Here is a 20,966-nt window from a genome sequence, read left to right as displayed (position 1 = left end):
ATCTTTCCATTGTTGAAGTTTTCCCTTTAGCTTCAATCGAACTTTTACAAAACCGCGGTCCTCGTTTATTATGTGTTTCTAGTGTTACTTTGTATCGCGCTCTTCACAACCCGGCTTAGCAATGCTCTTCAGCTCTACAACGACTCTTCGTTCCAAGGTCAGGGTCTTACCGCCTGCCCCTCAGACACTCCTGGGCTGCCTCACAGGCCCAGTGGAACGAGCATTCGCCTTCAGAGGTTCTGCGGGGGACCAGCACGCCTCCCGGCTCCCATGCATCGACTCTTCTTGGCTCCCTGGAGACACAGCTCCCTCACCACGCTTCTGCTCTTTCAAACTGAAGCTTCCGAGTGTCTCAGCATCCAAGTCTGTGGACTATTCCCTATGATTTGGAGAGGATGAATAGATCTTGTTATCAGTGCTCTGATATTGTGTTACTTGCAGCTTCCTCCCTCTTGTGTAATCAACCCTTTTCTTTCTCGCGCTAGGGTCATGACGGATGGAATGAGATCTAGGGATTCTGCTACCTGGATTTGGATCATGGGACTCAAGATACCCAATGAAGGCATCAGGGACTTCCTCCTCCACCACTTTTCCCTTACAATACTGTGTCTCAGCTGGGGCATTACCATGATCACAACCACAGACTCCCCTACCCGGGAGATCATCAGTCGCTCGTCCACCCCCAGGGTTGGGATCAGAAAGCAATGGCCCTCCCCATGCCACCTGAATAGAGAATTCTCAGGGTCTACATGGGAGAATACCCCTAGGTTTCTCACAGTGCACACACAAACCTGTGCTTAGTTCTGTAGAGGAAGGCCCAAGGTTCGATAGGTGCATAGGTAACTTTTTAACTCAGGCTCTGGTTTTCGGTCCGTCACAGTGCTTAAGAATCGGCTTCAGACAACTTCCAGTAGAACACTCAAATAAAAGAAAAGAAATTAAGACTTCTATTGCAACGGGAGTCATCACGGTCAAGCAGTGAAAAGTGATCAACAAAGGATCAGTCCCAGCACAGCTTTGGTTCATGCAAAAAGGCTGACGATGCAGGAGCGGGCGTCTTGTTACACAAGTTGAAGATCCTCCAAGACCCAATGATGCCCTCGGAATAGGGACGGCTGCAGCGAGGTAGCCTCGTAGAGAGCTGGTCGGTCCACTGGTTGGTCCACAGACACTTCCGAAAGCTCAGAAGGAGTGGATCATCAATCAGGGGTCAAGAATGGTAGTTCCCACTATTAAGATGGATCTCTAAAATCAACCCTTGGGAGGGTGGCGGTTAGATTTTAAGAGCCACCATGGGTATGGTGAACATGAAGCTCTGAGATTTTAGCCAAAAACCAATCAAGATAACGTGGAAGAGAAGTCAAGGCTTTGTCTCAGGAGTGAGTGAGAGTGGTCTAGGCCCCCAATGAGTCCACACAGAAAACGCACAATAATTCAGCTAATACAGTATGTATTTAAATAGTTATTTATTAGGCCTTTCAGATCACACTAAGAAATGAAACTAGCAGGCACTATTATGACACAAAAAACATATTACAAATGTATACATTCACCAGTAGGTTCACTTACAATACATCAATAACTGACCAGGTGAAATGAGTAAGTACTGGGATGGAGGTAAAATTGTTAGAACCAGTCACACGCACAACCGTAAAGGGATCCTCAAGAGGTTCAGCCCTAAGATGTGTGGGCCCTAGTGCCCATATGTCACAGGTCTCAACACAGGTTTCTCCAGCAAAGGTTTTCTCTAAATGGATGCCATGAGCTGTGGTGGTGATTACAAAACAGTTACAATCTATTTAAAAGCACAATACAAATGTATCCCAAGACTTGTGAGTTCTACTCCCTCTTGCAAGCCCAATGCAACCCCAGGGGTAGGAGACTTGACTGAGGTTCGACGACCAAAGACAAGTAAAGCGGGAGACAGGAGACAAAGGGGTTTGCACCCAATGTTATCCTATGGAGTACCATAAACATGATTGCTTACTTATCCCCCGACTCCGACTTCATTTTGGGACGAGGGTTTGTTTGCTGGGGATACAAACTTCCATCTTTTGATCGGGTAAGAGGTGTCCAGGGATTGCAGGTTCTAAAGTTTCTTCCAGTAGCGTGCAATTTCAAGATGCAAGCCCAGATTAGGTATACAGACTTTTGCAATAAAGACCTCTTGAGGACACTTCACGGGATGGGAGGGAAGGGGAGGCAAGTTCTAGTTACCGTCACCCTTTGCAGGCGACGAGAGGTGTCCATCCAGTTGCGGTCACAGAAACAGCTCCAGGACAGGTCCCTTGATGCTAAGAAGCTGAACATTAGAGAGCAGGCGACTTATGGCACAAGCTGGCGACCACCAAAGATCTGGGCTTGAACAGGGAACAGTGATCCAGCCCACAAGGGAGCTGGTCAGTCCACTGTGCAGTCCAGGGACACTTGCGAAGGTTCTGAGGCAGGCAACCTCAAATAGGTGTTGAGACTAGTTTGTTCCGCTAGTTCTAGGGTCGTAGAACCAAACAGGGTCTTCCGGGGTCTTGCAGAGGAGCAGGGCTTCACCAAGCCAGTCACTGAAGGGGATGCTGGTCCACTGCAGAAGTCATGTTCGGGTCGTCAGCAGGATGCTCTTCATGTAGTATTCTTGGCTTCAACATAGATCTGAAGGATACAAAAAAGGAAGCAGGCGCCCCTCTCTCGAAAGAACAAGGCATGATAACCTGTTCAGTGGTTATTAACCACATTGAGAGTTCGCAGCCATTGCTTTTTGCTCACTGTACCTTCACAGATGGGAAATATCCATTTGCATATCAGTCTTTGTCCCGCCCACAAGGGCAGTCCAGCACTGAAATGCTATGGCAATTCCTCTCTGAACAAGAGATCTGAAGAATGGCTGCAGGAGTCCTCATCTTATCCAGATTCGGATCTGGAAGCAAGTTCAAGCCCACCAATGGCAAGCATCTGCACCATTCAAACAGCCGTATGTGTCCAATCAGGGATAACTATTGGTTACTTCAAAAAAGGTAGCAGGCGTGTCAGTCTGGAAATATGGATACCTCTACTTTGTGACCGCAAGCGCATTTTGGTGGCCGTGGGCCAACCGTCTCATGCACGATATGAAAAAATATAGGTTTTCGAGTTTGCCAATGAACGGCCATTTTGATGTAACAAGAATCACCATTTTGTTTTCTAACCATTGCTCATTGCTTTCTGTTCCTATTGCTTTGCAGTATATTTTCCGCTTACACTGCTCGACTGTGAAACATTGTTGTCTGTATGTGAAAAGGACAAGGCCGCAGGGCCGAGTGGATAACAAGAGTTGGCTGAAACACAAACGTAGGCAGCGCCAGGAAGAATGCCCGGCTCCCTCCCGAATGTAGCCTTGAAGGTGAGCTGCAGGGCATTTAATCATTTCACAGCTGCCAGCCAGTCTCGTTATATGGTAGAATATGTTAGAATAATACAGCTAAAGGCTTGAATTATGCTTTTCTTACGGCGCCCCCTTTGCTGAGCCCGCTAGAGCGTGTCGGCTCCCAAGACGCGAATAGCACCTGATAGATAGCAAGGTCCGGAATGCAACTCTTCCCCCCGTATGTAGCTCTCTTCCAAGAACAGAAGCGCTGTGTTCTATTCAACAACTGAAAGATGTCTTCGCACTCACAAATTGCAAATTGTTACTAAAATAGATGTTTGAAGGTGTCATAGTAGTCGGAGATGTCCATCATCACACCAAGTTCAAAGAAACCCAATAAAGGGGGCTGTTAAACATGTCGTAGCCGATTGTTTGATATGCATTTTGTATATATGTAATTGATGTACGTAATTCGCGCTCTTGCGTCTCTCGAGGTCTAGAGATACACGTCGCGGGGCGTGAGACCTAGTTGGCCAACTGAGACTTTTGCTTTGCAATAAACCCTAGCTTTGGGAATACAACCTTGTGTCTGGCGTATCTATTGTCTGTGGTGACTCGCCTCGTTTCCATAGACGTCAGGGTCCCGTAGGGGCCGCTTTCAGGCGCTCCTCTCTAGAAAGAACATGGCATGATAACCTGTTCTGAGATGAGAGTTTGCAGCAGACGCTTTTTGCTCACTGTACCTTTCACAGATGGGAAATATCCATTTGCATATCAGTCTTTGTCACGCCCACATGGGCAGTCCAGCACCAAAATGCTATGGTAATTCCACTCGAACAAGAGTGCCAAAAGCAACCCCATACACGTGTTTCAGCCTTGTTGGGCCTCATCAGTGAGGTGAAGCTGTGCCTCTCTGGGCACAGTGAGCAGGGAGTCCACGTCTGGTTGCCCCCAGGTAACTCAGGGTGACCAACCCCAAGTTCCTGGCAAATACTTCAAAAAGGTAGCAGGCGCTCCTCTCCAGAAAGAACACTGCATGATAACCTGTTCTGAGATGAGAGTTTGCAGGACATGCTTTTTGCTCACTGTACCTTTCACAGATGGGAAATATCCATTTGCATACCAGTCTTTGTCCCACCCACATGGGTGTGTGTGCCTGTGTAACTATTGGTTACAAAGGCACGCACCTCCACGCACACACCCACACACACACACACACCCACCCACACACACACACCCACACACCCTACCTTTCAGGGGAAAGTGCATGACCATGTAAGGCATTTCCTGACCTCGGTGGACAGGAAGAAAGCCAAACTACAAGATGGCCAAAGTGCAAGTGTAAATCTTGTGGTAATGCCATTTTAGGGCACTAGCCACGTTTAATAGCCAAAGCGGTAAACGTTAATGTGAACAATAAAAATAAAGCAAAAACAGTAAATGCAGCCACCAGCTTTTCTTTAGGCCCACATAAAAGTAACCGAAAATCCCATGGATAAAATGTTAGGGAGATACAAGTACCCCATTGCACTGCACTGTAAGGTGCTGTGTGCAATTGGTAAAGATACAGGCATTCAAAAGAGAAGCAATGTTTCCCAGTACTGGCAGTGTGAAGGACTAGACAGTTTCCCCATTACAATGAGCAAAATGCAATGGAACTGAAGATGAAGGCTTTACTTCCCTTCAAAAAGCCAGGACATGGTCAAAATCTCCCCTAAAATCCACCAATACAAGGGTCGAAGCACCTATTTCTGGAGATCAGGACGGAGGAGCAGGCCTTCATCGCGAGAGCACTGGAGTCAATGCTGGTTAGCTGCAGGGGTCGTCCTTGGGTCATCAGCTAGCTGCACCTCTTCGTAGAGGTCGCAACTCCAACGATGAATTGTCAAATAGATGCAGAAGCCCTCCATTTATCCAAGATTGGGCTGGGAGCGTGCCCAAGCCCACCAATGGTAAGGTTTTGCACCATTCAAATAGGCAGTGGCTACCAAATCAGGGCTATCCACCTTCCACAAGACCTGCCGAGCAACCGACATTCAGTCACCACGGATGTGGATTAACTGAACGAGTAAAATGTTCCAAAAACAGTAATATCATCACTGATGCCATCAGCTTGTCTTTGGCACATTGTAAAAGTAACCAAAAAACCATCATATGAAACGATATAGGGATACAACGTATCCTAATTGTACTTCACTGTCAGGTGATGTGTGCAATTGTAACAATACAAGAAATTCAACAAAGAGACAGTCTCTCAGTACTGATAGTTTTGTGGACTAATCAGTTTCCCCATAAGAATGAGCAAACAGGCAAGGGAAGTAAAGCAGAAGGCTTTACTTGGATCTAAAAAGTCAGGCCAGGGTTCAGAAACTGGCAAAAAAGGGTGTCCCATAGAAGTCTACAGGAGGAAAGCAGCAAAAAGAAAATCTTTCCCAACAAAGGATTTGTGCAGTTGCAAAAATAGAAGAAATCCACAAAGAGACACATTCTCTCAGCACTGATAGTCCTATGGACTGATCACTCTCCCCATTAAAATGAACACAAAGCATGGGAAGTAAATCAGAAGGCTTCACCTACCTCCAGAAATTCAGGTCAGGAGTCAAAACAAAAAGGATAAAATAAGGGGTTTCCCATAAGAAAGATTTTCTTTTTGTTACTTTCCTCCCACAGACGTCTAACATCCACTGACACCAGGTTACGATCAATCATGGAAAACCTTCTCTCTGGACAGTTACTCATCCATAGCTTGCCCATGCCAAGAACCAGGAATACTATATGGGACACGTGGGTCTGTGGACTTAGCTGTCTATAAGAGATTGAAGCCAGATCAATGGGTTTAGGCACTAGTGTTTCCGGTACCTGTAAAATGGCAGGCAGCAGCAAACTCAAATCAGTGCCAGCAGAGCAGGAGCAATATGTGAAGCGAGTGTCATCCGCTTCCCTGTGTCCTTAAAGAAACCTTTGATTGCGTGGGAACAGTCATTTCTTGAACAGTCAATCTATTAACACTCCAAATTTGGAGGTTGAGCAGCCTGGCCAGACCCAAACTATGGTAGTCTGAGACAGCATTCCAAACTTCTGCTGGGACCTCAGGGGATTCCTTCCTGTTGCCATGCGGGAGCTACTGTGCAGCATTCTCTGCTACTGTGTCCCAGTATTTTGGGAATGGGGACATGAAGTAGGGGGGGAGGTAAGGCGGAAGATATCTACTGGAGGCTGTGCCATCTACACCCCCACCAGGTCTATAAATACTCTGGCCTTAGGATCCTGTGACTTTTATAACTGCGGGTTTAAATATCTGGTTTCCTTCTAATCCCACCCATTGGCCCAATATGTACAGTCCCTCTCTCTAGATAGTGAAGCTACAATATAAGGGTGTGTTGTATCTTATGCCATTTGCTTTTTTTTTATTTCTATAGTGTTCCTACTATGCCTTATGTTTACGTAAAGTACTTAATTAACTAATCGGCATATATAGGTGTAACCTGAGAGAGGTGTATATTTTTCATTATACCATTTGGTAGTACGTGGACTGATTGTACTTTGGCGTAGCCTACTTCCTCTCACTTCAATTAAGCCAGACAGTTCCGTCACTTTACCCAAGGACTGGTTTGGCTTCCCTTTTGGGTTGACTGTACCCATTTTAACCTGTGTCTTTAGGAGCCTGTCCTTTTTTCGAGTGAAAGGGCACCAGCAGCTAGAGGATGCTCAAAGGGACAATAAACCAGCTTTACACCAACCTGGTTTCGATATTCACTGGTTCATGTGCGAAATACCTTGTGGTGTCTAGCACTGATCCATCCTCAGCAAGTCAGGTTCTGAATATTGTAAAGGCAATGATCTGTGTGAAAGTCCACTTAATTACCTCCTGCCTTTCCAAAAGACATGTGGGACTCCCCTCATGGTATTCACTCCGGAACAAGCCAGCCAGGGCGCTGTCGCTGTTAACCGGCTCTTAGACCCATAGGACAATTTTAAACTTTCCCTTGCAAGGTCCAGCCATCACAAGTCACTGGAAACCACCGACAGCTTCAATAGGCACAGTGGCAACAAACCACCATAGGTTCTAGCCGGTTTTATTTGCTATTAACCATCAAAAACTCCAAAATAAGGAAGACTGCAAACTCATGATTGTTTATGACACTACTCCTAACACCAATACCCTAATACCCAAAGACTATCTGGGGTTCAGAACTTCAGAGTGTTCCTGGTGCAACTAGTCGCCCCAGGATGGTTTATCTTCATAGGAGTCTGGCCTAGATTACTAGGGTCATCCAGTTGAAACCTGTTAAAATGGATTTCTAGAATCTGGCCGGTCAACAGATTTTAGGAGGCCACTAGTTAAAGTGAACGAGGAACTCAGAAATTAGCCATACAAGGTAAGCGTGGCGAGTGGCCGAGGCATAAGCTCAGGAAAAAGTGACTGATGTCAGGGGTTCACCACGAGCCCACACAGTGAAGCACACAATTAAATTTAGACAGTAAATACAAAATGACTCCATTGTAGGCCAAAATAGACACTACAGAAATGAAACAAGCAAGTGGCAATATCACACAGCACTCAATTATCACACATATATACAGCCACCTTTAAGTTTGTAGGAATGTAGACAACTAGGAAGAAAATAAGTAGTGATGCAACAGAAAGGAACCAACTCACAAGAATAATGCCCTAACTTTATAAACCCAATTCCTATGATGTATGAGGCCTTGTGCCCAAATGTCACAAAGCGTCTTCTTAGGGGAGTGGACAGATGAAGGAAGAGTTCTTGTGGTGGTGAAAATGTTCCAGAAGATACTTCAACAATGTTATAGGTCAGTAAAATTATTTCCCTATCTTATAGATACAAGCTTCTAGATTGAATGGAATAACCTAAGTTTATTCCAAGAAGAACAGGGGAAGGGGGAATGTATTACAATTAGTTACCCCACTGAGTCAGATTTTCCCTAGTGCCTAAGCAGGTCGACTGGGAATAGTTGGTAGGTTTTCCCACCATTGGATCCAGTATAAGATGCCCAGGAGCTGCGGCTGCAAGGATTCTTCCAGTCAGTTCCAAGAGCAGAGTGCAATTCTTTGTGAAATAGAAATGCACCAGGCACCGATGCAGACTTCCTCAGGACATTTCACCAGACAGAGGATGGCTACTGCACACTAGTGACAGCAGGCATCTTTCCAGTCAGGGTTGAAGACCTTCCAGGACAGGACCTCTTGATGCTGGGAAGCTGAAACTTGCCAGGAAGACGACTTGTGGCACGAGAAGCCTACCACCTATGTTCCGGCTGCGAAAATGCGTAACGGTGACGATTCTCCCAAGGTAGCCCACTGGAGAGCTCCAGAACGGGTGGTCCAGGGACACTTCCAAACGGCAGGATTTTTGAGAATGCATCGCGACTGGTTGGTCCCCCACTAGTCCAAGGGTTAAAGCACTGCTGAGGGCTTTCGAATAATACGTTAGTTTGATAGGGCTTTACCAGGCCAAATGCAGGCGGAGATGCCAGGCCACTTCGGGAGTCATCGGGCGTCTGCTCTCCCACACATGATAGATATCAAAGTATCCTCTTAGTATCACAAATCCTGGCAGGAAGCAAGTCCAAGTCCACCAATGGTAGAGATGATCTGCACCATTCAAACAGCCAGCAGCGGTCCAATCAGTGACCACTGTGGGTTCTACTCATGCCCAACACCCAGAGTCTCTGGCACCACGGGTGTGGAGCGGGACCAGACAGACCCACCCACTTCCTGTCTCACGTTTATACCTTTTTGGGATCACTGGGCAATTAAGAGCTCTGAGCTGAAGGGGGATTTCCCCTGGCTCTCCACTTAGCAGAGAGTAAGTTCCAGCTTTCTTCTATGCAACAGGGAATCTACCAAGTACTAAAATGGAACCCGGAGGACGTCTCCCGTCACCTTATGTCTTACCTGATATTGTACTTTCCGCTACAATGAATTATGAGGGTTTGAAGGCTCAAAATGTAATTACCTTCCCTTATACAGCTCTAATGTACAAACCCTTCACCTGTTCAACCTTACTCAATGGCTCTGCAACAAGTCCACGATAGGTCCAGGTTGATTAATGAATATATGAAGGGGTAGAGAGGTTTTGCACAAACCAGTAAGCCTTCAGGGGGGAAGAGGCATAATATGCACTGAAAAACACTGTTCTCGATTCACAGAGTTCAACGTTTTAGAGCCAATAATGAGTAACATTGTAAAAAGAGGAAATGTTTATTTACACTCATAAAATCCCTCATACGTGCCCTCTAAAATACCACAATATTCCAATTCTCCAAGTTTACATGGAATTAAAACATTTGTTTGTCTGGTATATAGCTCATCTTATAATCAAATCAATCCATAGTTGTTGGGTAGAATTTCCTTCTTGGGTATAATTCTTCCCACTTTGCAAGTCCTATTGGAGTATCGGACTATTTCTTCTGAGTGAGTGGGAACCTTTATCCCCACTCACGCATTCTTTTACTCTGTACTTGGGAACCCTTTTTTAGCTCTTTTGGATACTTGTTTAATGGAGTTATGCTTTCCTCCATGTTTCCTGGCATATACCTTTTACTATTGCAGCACAAAGCACTTTCTGTGCAGCGTTGATGGAAGCACCTTGAGCTTTCCTTTTTATTTTACCCTAGTTAACTACAGTAACCAGTCAGAGGGACACCCTTTGGTCCCTCCTGTAATTTATGTTGTGAGATCAGCACACCCCACCTTATGTGCTTGTGTGGAGTGCTGAGGGGAAACATTGCCCCCCCCCTTCTCACTATTTCAGTCACGTTTAGTTACCGTTACACGTTCATCTGGCAGGCTGGTGGCAGTGTACCATGTTGAACAACTTTTTGTGGATTTCTAACCCAGACTGTCTTCACAGCTGCAGTAGGGACGCAGGGGTCACCATTTGCCTAAAATGGTGGCTGTACTTTTTTAAGCTCTGTTCATGAGGACTTGTTCTTACTTTAGCCTTCTTCTACCTTTCTGGTTGGAGGAGGTCTTGATGGGTTTTTGTATTTGACAGGCTTCCCGTGGAAAGCCAACCAAGGTGCTCCGAGTTCTTGAAAGGACAGGAAATGGAGGAGGTAACCGAAACTCCCCTGGTCTTTGTCCTGCAGTGTGCCTGCATAGAACCAGTTTGAACTGGGAGGCTGGCTGTCCCATGTACAGTCGCCCCCAGATTTGCATGAGAGACTTGAATGGTGAATGGTTGGCTCAGCTGGTTTTCTTGCATAAAAGGCAAGGGTCCTGGAGCTAAACCTCAGTCGACCATTGGACTGAAGACTCTAAGAGGAATTCGAAGGATGTCCCAGCAACTTCCAAGCCACCGCCAGAGCAGTTGAGTGACTGCTAAAGACCCAACCCCAAATTCCGAGCAACAGGAAGATCTCTTGAAGACTGTTTCCTCCCACAGACTGGTGGGACCAACCATTCTGAAGGCCACCTGCATTTTGCACCACCCCACAAAGATCTATGACCCTCCCGGGCTGCAAACTCCCAATACCCTAGGACCTGTGCCATTTTGTGGTGCAACATTTTGTGAAGCCCAAAAACCTCATGGGCATCCTTCCGGGCTTGCAGTGACACTTTTCCACTCCCTGAAGTCCCCTCAGCTGAGTCAAGGACCGAGAACCAAACTTCACTAAACCATAGCATGTGAAGGGCTCCAATGCACCAGTGCGGCGAAGATCCACTGCTGGGCATCTCACTGCTGAGTGCATCCATCTGTTCCCTCCAAAATTCCTTCTTCAGCTATCCAGGCCAAGGAACCCAAACCAGTGACAACTATCGCCTTACCTTGGGGGATCAACCTTTTGCACCAAGTTCTTAATTGAAAAAAGGTACTGTTCCAAGATTAGGCACTTTCCTTGGTTGTGTTGCGTTGATCAGGTGTTCTTGGAGGGTTGCAGTTAAGCGGGTCTATGCACCACCCACCAGAGCACCCCGAGTCCCATTAGGGTGAACAATCACATTGGGCTCTATATTGCTAAAACTGACTATTACCTACCTGCATACCTGAAGACCTCCTCACAGACTTTTTTCTGTTTGCTGCTTACCTACCTCTTTCCTCCTCAGTCCTTGGTCACTGTCTCCCTAGTTCCCCCCTTGACCCTTTGTGACTCATTTAGTATAAGGTTGGACTTTTGAAGATAGTGGTTGAAGTTGCAAGAGTTAATGTAAGTTTGCTTATTAGTAGTTTTCACTAACGTTTGTGTTGCTCTACATTTGTGATTTAAAGTGTGCTACCTTTTATTCTACTGTGAGTTTACTGTGTGGATAGTACTTGCATGACATACTTTCTAAAGCCTTAGTGTATATAAAATAACGCTTATAGTGTAACTGCTAGCGTCAGCATTTCCTTGAACCAACTGTATGCTCTAAATACTGTGCGACTCACTACAGCTCTCATCCCTCCTAGACTCTGGGCCTCATCACGAGTTTGGCGGTAACCCTTAAATATGCGGCGGTAACGCTATTGCTGCTGCATTTAAGGGTCCGCCAAATCACGGGCTAGGCGGATTTACCCCCAGCTCTGAGCTGGGGAAAATCCGCCTCGATTTGGACGATTTTCAGCTCTATTACCGCCAGCGGTAATACCGCTGAACATTCCCCATTGGGCCCATTAGGGAATAGGAAATTCCCCAAATGGGCCCAATGGGGACTTAACATTGTGCCAAACCCGTGATTTGGCGCCAAAAGAGCCGAGGGGTTTGGCGGTAGGGCTAACAGCCCAGGCGTTAATACCGCCGGGCTTAGCACCCAACTCGTGATGAGGCCCTAAGGCTGGCTGCTCAGCCATTGCTATCAAACAGCCTTCCTGCCTCTTTCAAACTTGATCAGGACCACCTATGTTTCCGGAAGCAACTCAAGAACTTCCTTTTTCACTTCTGCTTTCTCTCTTCCCTGCTGATGCACTTTTCTGCTGCGCTAACTGGTTACCTGGCCACATTCTGAACCTTAATGGGCAGCAGGCTCATACACGACCTATAGCCCCATTGAACTGTCTCTGGGATATTGCATACTTAGGGACTGTATCTGCAACCCTACAATCCCCTGCCTCCTAGCACTTACGCAGAGCCGGCCACCCCGACTGCACTTACTCAAACTTTGACCTATTGCACCCCCCCTACCCCTCCCCCTGGCACTTCACCTCTCCCTACACCCTGCACCTGCACAATATGAATGACAAGGCATAATAAGATCATTTGTTGTGTCCTCCCTTTGTCTCCCCTTACTTGCTTTGTGGAGCCTAGAAACACTTGTGTACAGGCACTTTACAACTGACTTAACATATCAAACCTTTGGTAGTTCAGGCTAAACCTAAGGTGTTACAACCCAGTCACCGAAGGTGGGGTGTTCCAAGTTCTGTCACAATAGTCCGGGGCATTCAAATACATGTCAAGCATATAAAGCCCTGTCCAACCCTTCATGGGGTTTAAATAATCTTTCTGACAAAGCCCTGTCCAATTATATCCCTTCTGCTTAAAATACATTTTATGATATATTATTTATAACATGCCTGTATACAAGTGTTTCTAGACGCGACAAGAGAAGGAAGGGGAGGCAAAGGGAGGCCAAAACAAACCATCTTACTAGGCCTTGTGTCATTCAGATCATGCAAGTGCGAGGGGATGGAAAGGGAGAAGTGCTGGGGGAGGGGTGGATGGAGGGGCAGGAAGGGAGAGTGCAGTGGCAAAAAGCGCATGAAGTGCTGATGGGGGGGTGGCTCAAGTAAGTACAGGGAGGCAGAGGATTGTATTGGTTGCAGATACAGTCCCTAAGTGCATGTGAGGCCCAGAGGCAGTGCAAGGGGTTACTGGTCGTGCAGGAGCCTGGTGCCTGTGAGGTTCAGAGGGTGACCAGGTAACCAGTTAGCGCACTGGACAGGAGCATCAGCAGAGAAGAGAGAAAAAGCAGGAAGGTATTGAGTTGCTTCTGGAACCTTAGGTGGTCCTGCCCATGTTTGAGAGAGGAGGGGAGGCTGTTCCAGAGTGAGGCCCTTGCCGAGGACAGAGATCTGCCCCCCACTCTCTGCCTGGAGAAGCTCTGACCCTCAGAGTTGGAGGCGGCCTCGGGAAGGAAGATACTTAGGAAGAGAGAATTGGAGGTAGTGTGGTCCCCGGCCCCAGAAAGCCTTGTGGATAATGCAGAGGGTCTTGAACTTCATCCTTGCAACCACTGGGAGCCACTGGAGGGACTTCAGGGCTGGAGAGATATGATCCATGGGCTTAAGGCCAAAGAAAAGTCTTGCAGTCCTGTTCTGGATTAGTTGCAAAGGGTGAAGAGTAGAGGTAGGCAGATTCAGAAAGAGGCTGTTGCAGTAGTCCAGCCTAGAGAGAACCTGTGCTCTGGAGACAATGAGCTTCTGTGTTAAAGTGAGAAAAGGAAGAATACCTCGGAGGAGGTGCAACTGGTAGTGGAATTTCTTAGAGATGTCAGATGTGGGGAGAGGAGGAGGGTTTTGTGCCTCACAGGAAGGTGCGGGTAGAGGGCTCAGGGTGGGCAGCCAGAGTGAAAGCAGGAGCAGGGGTCCCAACGAGAAGGATCTCAGTCTTACTGGCATTAAGCTAAAGATCATTTGAGGCACACCATTCCCGAATCGCGGACCGACAGCCGGGAATGAGCGAGAGATCAGAGAAGGTTGAGGGGAGCCTGAAGGAGAGCAGTGTGTCATGTGCATAACACTGAAAGTTACGAGAGAAAGTAGAGATGAGGTGGGCCAGAGGTACCCAGTAATGGTTGAAGAGCCAGGGTGAGAGGTTAGAACCCTGGGGAACACCACAAGTAGAGAGAGAGAGGGGGTAGAGAGAAAGGACCCAAGTTGGACCTGGGAGGGTGGATTGGAGACAAAGGAGGTCAACCAGGTTAGGCCCCGACCCATGATGCCCAGGTTGTCACAGAGACGATCGATCAGAATGGCGTAGAGGAAAGATCAAGGAAAATGAGGACAGAAGGAAAGTTAGTGTCGAGATTAGAGAGCAAGTCTTCACAGGTGTTCAGGAGAGCAATTTCCATGCTTCCAGCTGTTCTAAAGCCAGACTGGTGGTCATGGAGACAACCAACAGATTCAGTATGGAGAGTAAGCTGGGAGATGGCCAGCTTTTCCATGAGTTTGCCCAGGAAAGGAGTGATAGAGATCGGGCGGTAGTTTGCCGAGGAGGCAGAAGGCTTCTTAAGGAGGGGGTGCACAAGGGAGTGCTTGAGGGGGGGGGGAGAAAGAGAGAGAGAGAAAGAGAGAGAAAGAGAAAGAGAGAGAAAGAGAGAGAAAGAGAGAGAAAGAGAGAGAAAGAGAGAGAAAGAGAGAGAAAGAGAGAGAAAGAGAGAGAAAGAGAGAGAAAGAGAGATATTTAGGGGTGAAGTGAGAAGCCAGTACCATGCAAAGGACCTGAGAGGGAACAGGAGAGGTGGCGACTGCAGCAGGATTGGCCAGCTCTTTGCAGATTTTGAAATGTTTGGCTGTATTGTTAGAGGCCGCAGAGACACAGGCTTGGTTATAAGCTCTTCTTGGGCAGGACAGAGTCTGTATTGCCTATGGAGTAGGCGGCAGACAAGTTTTACAGAGGATGAGCCTGATGCCCTCGACTTCCTCTCAGCCATCCTACATTTGCGTTTAAGGGTACCGAGGTCGCAATTATACCAAGAGTTGCACTTGGATGTGGGCTTCAAACGGATCCTCATGACAGGGGCAAGAGAGAAGTAGGTTTCAGAGGGCTGTCTCAGAGTGTGAGTCAGCCGCAGGTGTAGGAGGAGGAGAGAAAGTAGCAGTGAAAGCCTCCACTGACACACGCTTCATGGGCAGGTGGGTGGCAGTGCTGAGATTGGCTTTACCTGGGGGACACAGTGAAAGGTGAGAGGAGAGCAGAAAGTGGTCAGTCCAAGTGAAAGGAGTGGTGAGAGGTTTAGAGCATGGGATTTCAGACGAGATAACATCATACAGGGTGTGCATCAGTCCAGAGGGAAGAATAGAAGGAGTCGCAGAGATTTCGAAAGAGCGCAGGAGGGGTTAGAAGCATCCAGGTGGATGTTGAGGTCTCCGAGGCGAAGATGCTGAGATGTAGAGGCAAGGAGAGAGGAGGAGGGGTCAGCCCACTCGGAGAGGAAGAGGGCGACCTAGACAGGTGGCCTGTAAATGGTGGCCACAGTAAGAGAGACCAGGAGAGATAGCGAGCCTGCAGGCCAGACATTCAAAGGAGGAATAGGCCTGGGTAGGAATGACAGAAGCAGGGATCCATGGGAAGATCAAGGCTACTCCACCTCCTGGACGGTTGGTTCTGGGTTCGAAGAGGATCTTGTAGCCATCAGGGAGGAGAGTGTCAAAACAGAGCTGGCCCTGAACCATGTCTTGGCGAGACAGAGGACATCCAGATCAAATTCTTTGAGGAGTCGACAGATGTCAGGACAGTGTTTGATAGCAGAGCGAGAGTTAAGAGTAGCGAGGTGGAGCAGATTGCGACATTTGAAAGACTTCTGTGGAGGGGTACCGGCATGAGGTACGCCCTGCAGAGGTGTTAGAGGTGGCTAAGAGTGGGTAGAGGAGAAAGCAGGAGATGGCAGAGTAGTCAGAAGGGAAGAAGAGGGTGCCAATGAGGTGGCAGAGGAAAGAGGCGGCAGAGCAGCCAGAGAAGATTAGAAGGGCGCCAGATGGGTGGTGGTAGAGGAAGGTGGCAGAGGAGCCAAAGAGGTGAAGAAGGAATAGCAGTGGAAGGAAGGAAGTTGATAAGAGTCTATCAAAAAGGAGGAGATTGGGCTGAGGGCCCTGGACCAACACGGTGCCATTCAGATAGACATTAATGATGGTCTTGGAGGAGTGGAAGTGGGCCAGGCGGACCTCCCACCGAGTGCTACCATTAATGGGAGAGGAGGAAAAAGGAGAGCGAAAAGAGACCATATGGGGAGGTCCATAGGCCATGAGAGGAAATGACAAAGAGGATGTTGGTGAGAGTGTCTGGAGGAAGCACTGGTGTCTATCGGCGATAGGGAGGCCTGGGTTGGAGACCCAGGTGTCCCTTTTGAGTTTCTTCCTACCAGACTTAGTGCGAGGGATAGGATAGGAGATAGAGTAGCAGTCAGAGAAGATAAGGCAGACAGAGCACCATGAAGGGGTGTGAGTAGAAGAGCAAAGGAGGAGGCTGCCCAAGCAGGAGGCGGGGTGGGTACCAAAATGCCCTTGCTCTATCCACTGAAGCAATATTGTATACATTGACATCACATGTTTAAAGGCAAAATCACTATGTTAAACCTCTAATATAATACCCTGTAAAACTCTTCAAACCTGTTGTATGGCAAATCACAATATCTTAAGCAATACATTTCAATATATATCATAATGTTCATATGCAATGCATAATTTCACTACATTATTCACAAAGACCAAAAGTTAACCAATATAAAAAGACCAAAGGTTTAGCAATAACAAAGACCAAACGTTGAGCCCATTACTCAAGTCAAGCAAAACCCATAGCAAATTGACTAAGGTGCAGCTTAGAGCTACACCCCCTGCACTATCTGACAGGGTCTCAGCATAACACCATCATGGCAAGTCAGTCAGCACTCTGAATGGGGCTCTCATCACATATTTATAGGGTATATTCTGGAAAGTCCCTTGCCTCTAAAGCTGCCGTCATCCCGTGGGCAGAAACTCTGCTTCAGTTGATTCTAACCTGTACTACAGGAAAGGTTCATCCCCACCATTGTGATGTGGGTAAACAACCTTAAAAATACCTCCTTTAGCCGACCGGCCAAATGATCAATTCCTCACAATTTGCTTCTGAAGCATCTTGTCGTTTTATCAGTTCTTAGTACGTGGCTCCAATATCAGCCCTTAGCACATAGTAACTTCATCAGTCCTAGGCGAGTTGCTGATATATCTATGTACAGCCTAAATCAAAGACTCATTGTTTTGTCTTCCTCTAGTTCCTCAGCAGGCTGACGTGTATTCCCTTAATATGCAGAATCAAAATGGATTTGATTTCACAGCCTATTGAGACATATAGGGGATCCTGCACTGACCTGCTTACACCTATGTATGTAAGCATGTTTAAATGATCTAGCTGTTAAAAACTGCCAAGTGCTTTGCTATAATAAATGGTTACATGAGTCAATAAAAAAGGTAACACATAAAAACTAATTTCTCACCATGTGGCTACTTTGCAATGTGAGGCTATAACTTGTCTCTAGGGGCGTGAAGCGATTAGAGTACACTTCTGCTGTTTGAAACACTACGTTGCTATGCAGTATAGACTGGCCTTTTGTCTAGACGCTACATTCTACTCAGCCTTGTCCAGCTAATGCTGGCTCACTTTCATGAGGGGAATTCTGACATGAAATTGTATCTCATGTGTTGCCGAAGGGGTAGAATGGGTGAAATCCCATGTCACATTGGGCTACACACACACCAGGCCAGCAATAGCCTGCAAAAGCACCAGATTTCCCAGGCGTATGCATGACCATATAAGGGATTTCCTGACCTGAGAGGGCAGGCAGTAGGCTAAACAACAATATGGCAAATGAACAAGCAAAAATAATCTTGTGGGACTTGCCACGTTTAGTAGTCAGACGCGGTAAACGCGAATGTACACACTAAAAATAATGCAAATATGTTAAAAATGTATCTGCTGCCATCAGCTTGTCTTGCAATACAAAAGTATGCCCACTGCACTGCATTATAAGAAGTTATATGCACAGCTAAGCAGTTACCAAAAAAACTTAAGAAGGTAAAACGACAAAAGGGAAACAGTTTCCCAGTACTGATAGTCTGAAGGACTGATCAGTTTTCCCATGACAAAATGAGCAAAAGGGTAGGGGAGTCAAGCTGGAGGCTTCACTTCCCTGTAAATGTCAGGACAGGTTCAAAAACAACATGTTTGCGGTGGGGGGGGGGGGGTCCATAGAATATGGAGAGCAAGTTGCCCATAGAGAAATGTTCCCTAACAAAGCCTACGGTTGTCTGGAGCCTTGGGAATTAGTGTTCAAGAGTCTTCTGTGCTCTCCATTTGCTGGGAAAGTAACCTCTTTAAATGAGGTCCACCTCGCCTTCTTTGGGCTACACCCAGTGATTTACCCTGGTGTGTTCGTCTTACATTTTGACAAAGACTCTGGATCAAAATCATCGATTGATTTCATGGACACTCATTGATCACTGTGGAGATCATGAGTAGCCAGCTTTTGAGAGTACTCTAGGTATTGAAGTACGCCTTAGATGCCCTCCGAGAACCCCAGTTGAAGCGTCTCAGTAGCCATGGCTCACAAATACCATTTGACATTGTATCTTTAAAATCCTGGTAAACTTGTGCCAATAAAGCCTAGGGACGTGGGATTTGAATGTTTTTTTCTTTCTGAATGTCCTCACTGATGGGTGAATAAAGCCATTGCTTGTTAAATGACCATAGTGTGTACTAGTTTTTCTGGTGTTTCTTTTCTAGCTATGCATAGTGGTATTACTCCAAATGCACTTTTACAGTACAGCCTCCGAAACTACGGGTTCTCCCCGATCAGATTCTCAAACATGTGCCAAGCTTTCCATTTGCCTGGAAAAATGTGTGTTGTGACAGAACAATGCTAAGCGTTCTTGCAGCGGCATCCCAAAAGGATCGAAGATGGTTGAGTGGACATAGGAGTAGATTACAGCAGCAAGCATTGTGTCGGATTGCAAAGATAAATGACAACTATTCCCAGACTAGAGGGTCATATGCCAGAAACCCAGCTGAAAAAACACTGCACCTGTTTAGTCTGCCACATGTACATGGATCCAGCCACGTAGTCTCCTATTGCTGAGAAGAGTTCGACATTTTGATACTGGAGGTCTTTACATGAATGCAAGATGTCCACAAAACGCCAGAAAGGGATTCCATTAATATTCCCTAAGAAATGAAAATAAAACTGAACAGGTGACTTGCTGATAGCAAGAATGATGAACAAATCAAGCATGGAGAAGGCTACAATTCAAGGTAAACGAAAGAGCAGTTACTAAATAACTCAGCATTACCATATTTCAAGCAATTAAATTGGCCCACAGATATCGCTCATTAAATACTGTAGATCTTGTTTTTCAAACAAAAGGTGCTCTTCTGAGTACTTTGTGAAACACTGTGTGACTGATTGTGTCAACCCAAGACAGACAAGCGCAATTTCGATTTTAAAAAGGCACCCAACAGTGAGCTGCTCTGAAGCAGATTCAGTTGCACATTTTCAGCAGATTCAGTTGTGAATATTACCTTCAGTCGCACCGAGAAAGGACCCACAAAATGAGTGTGCGTCTCTTCAGACAACAATGATAATAACCAACCCTACTAAAACCTCACCCCTTTGCATACACCTCTCAAAGATACCTAAACACAACCATACCTCTAAAACCACAGCAAACCGCACACACTTCACTACAACAACAACAAAATAAACACACAGCCTTACACAACAGCACACAACGGATATCGACCAGATACCACACCAAAAGTTCTGCGAACAGTCTTAACCGAACTGAAGCTGCCAACAGCACATCCCCTTTTTTTCAGATCCGCCATAGTGCCATGGGACCACTTCGGTGGGGATAGAGCACGGTGTATATCCATTAACATAACATAAGAAACTAATATGTATATAGAGCAGAATGATTGCAATGTGCATTTGTAAAAGTGTTAGGGAGATTTTTCCCCAGCCCACTAGGGAGTACTGTAATATAATTTAACCTACTGGCAGAACAGGGATACCAGCCAAAGGTTGGAATAAACGATCAGGGTAGAAGGGACAAGCAGTCGGGCTTCACTCAAAGGAGGAGGTAGGTAGTTAGTCTCAATAGTTTCCCCAGAGGATAAAAAAAAAAAAATATTGGCGTACTAAAAAGTATATCCTAAAAGTATACCCTTTAGACACACAAGATCTCTGGGCTAAACTTAACAGATAGTAAGACACAGCTGAAATATGAAAACATAAAAAGGCCTTAAGCATTCCGGAATTAAATACATGCCCAATACCTGGGTAGTGGGCACTGTACATAAGAGGTACTGGTGGCGAGCTAAGGGATCCCTAGACCAGTAAAAAAAAAATGCACTTATACAGTCATGATTAGCACCCAATAATGTAAATACAGTAAAAGTGACAAAATCCCTCAACCTCTAGAATAGAATACAGATAGGCTACTCACACGTAGATCATAAACCTATATGGTACCTAGAGGGAAAGAAGAGGTTAGCAATTTACAGCTAGACCCAGAGGGCCACCAAAAATCTATCAATTTAGGCTTAGTGTCAGAGCTGCTGGTGTCGTTACTCTACAAGAAATCAGTAGTTAGAAAATAACCAGCAGTTATACAAAGTAACACAATAGGTTTCAAAAGCAAGAGTGTAATGTAACAATTTAAAAATGCATAGTAAATTATGCACGCAAGCAAAAATAAAACTTTTGTAGAAAACGTCAGCGATCCCAGGAAAAATGTCAATATTCAGGTGAGTACCGATGATGCAGATGGAATTATTTACGTCAGATGCGATTATTTACACTTTGGACTAATCTTGTATCATGCAAGTTCTTTAATGTAGTAGTGTGCACATAAGCCATGCCCTTAATAGCCTATGTAACCTCTGTGTTCAGCTAGTATGTTCAGACTTCTTGCAATGCTTAATTTAGTAACATAGC

At 46.2% G+C, this 20,966-nt stretch overlaps 1 protein-coding gene across 5 annotated transcripts in view; it reads right to left on the bottom strand.

The window, feature by feature from the left end:
- Positions 1-20,966, bottom strand: part of FASTKD2 (FAST kinase domains 2) — a 461,831-nt gene that overhangs the window by 261,342 nt on the left and 179,523 nt on the right. For all 5 annotated transcript variants that reach the window (XM_069615586.1, XM_069615582.1, XM_069615584.1 and 2 more), the window contains one exon: positions 19,056-19,195. In XM_069615586.1, the coding sequence (XP_069471687.1) occupies positions 19,056-19,195 (140 nt within the window). The remainder of the gene's footprint in view (positions 1-19,055; positions 19,196-20,966) is intronic.

The sequence above is a fragment of the Ambystoma mexicanum genome, chromosome 9 (assembly GCF_040938575.1).
Source record: "Ambystoma mexicanum isolate Mex_15411 chromosome 9, UKY_AmexF1_1, whole genome shotgun sequence".
Lineage (NCBI taxonomy): Eukaryota > Metazoa > Chordata > Amphibia > Caudata > Ambystomatidae > Ambystoma > Ambystoma mexicanum.
The sequence above is the reverse complement of the archived record's forward strand: the minus strand, read 5'-3'. Positions and strand labels throughout refer to the sequence as shown.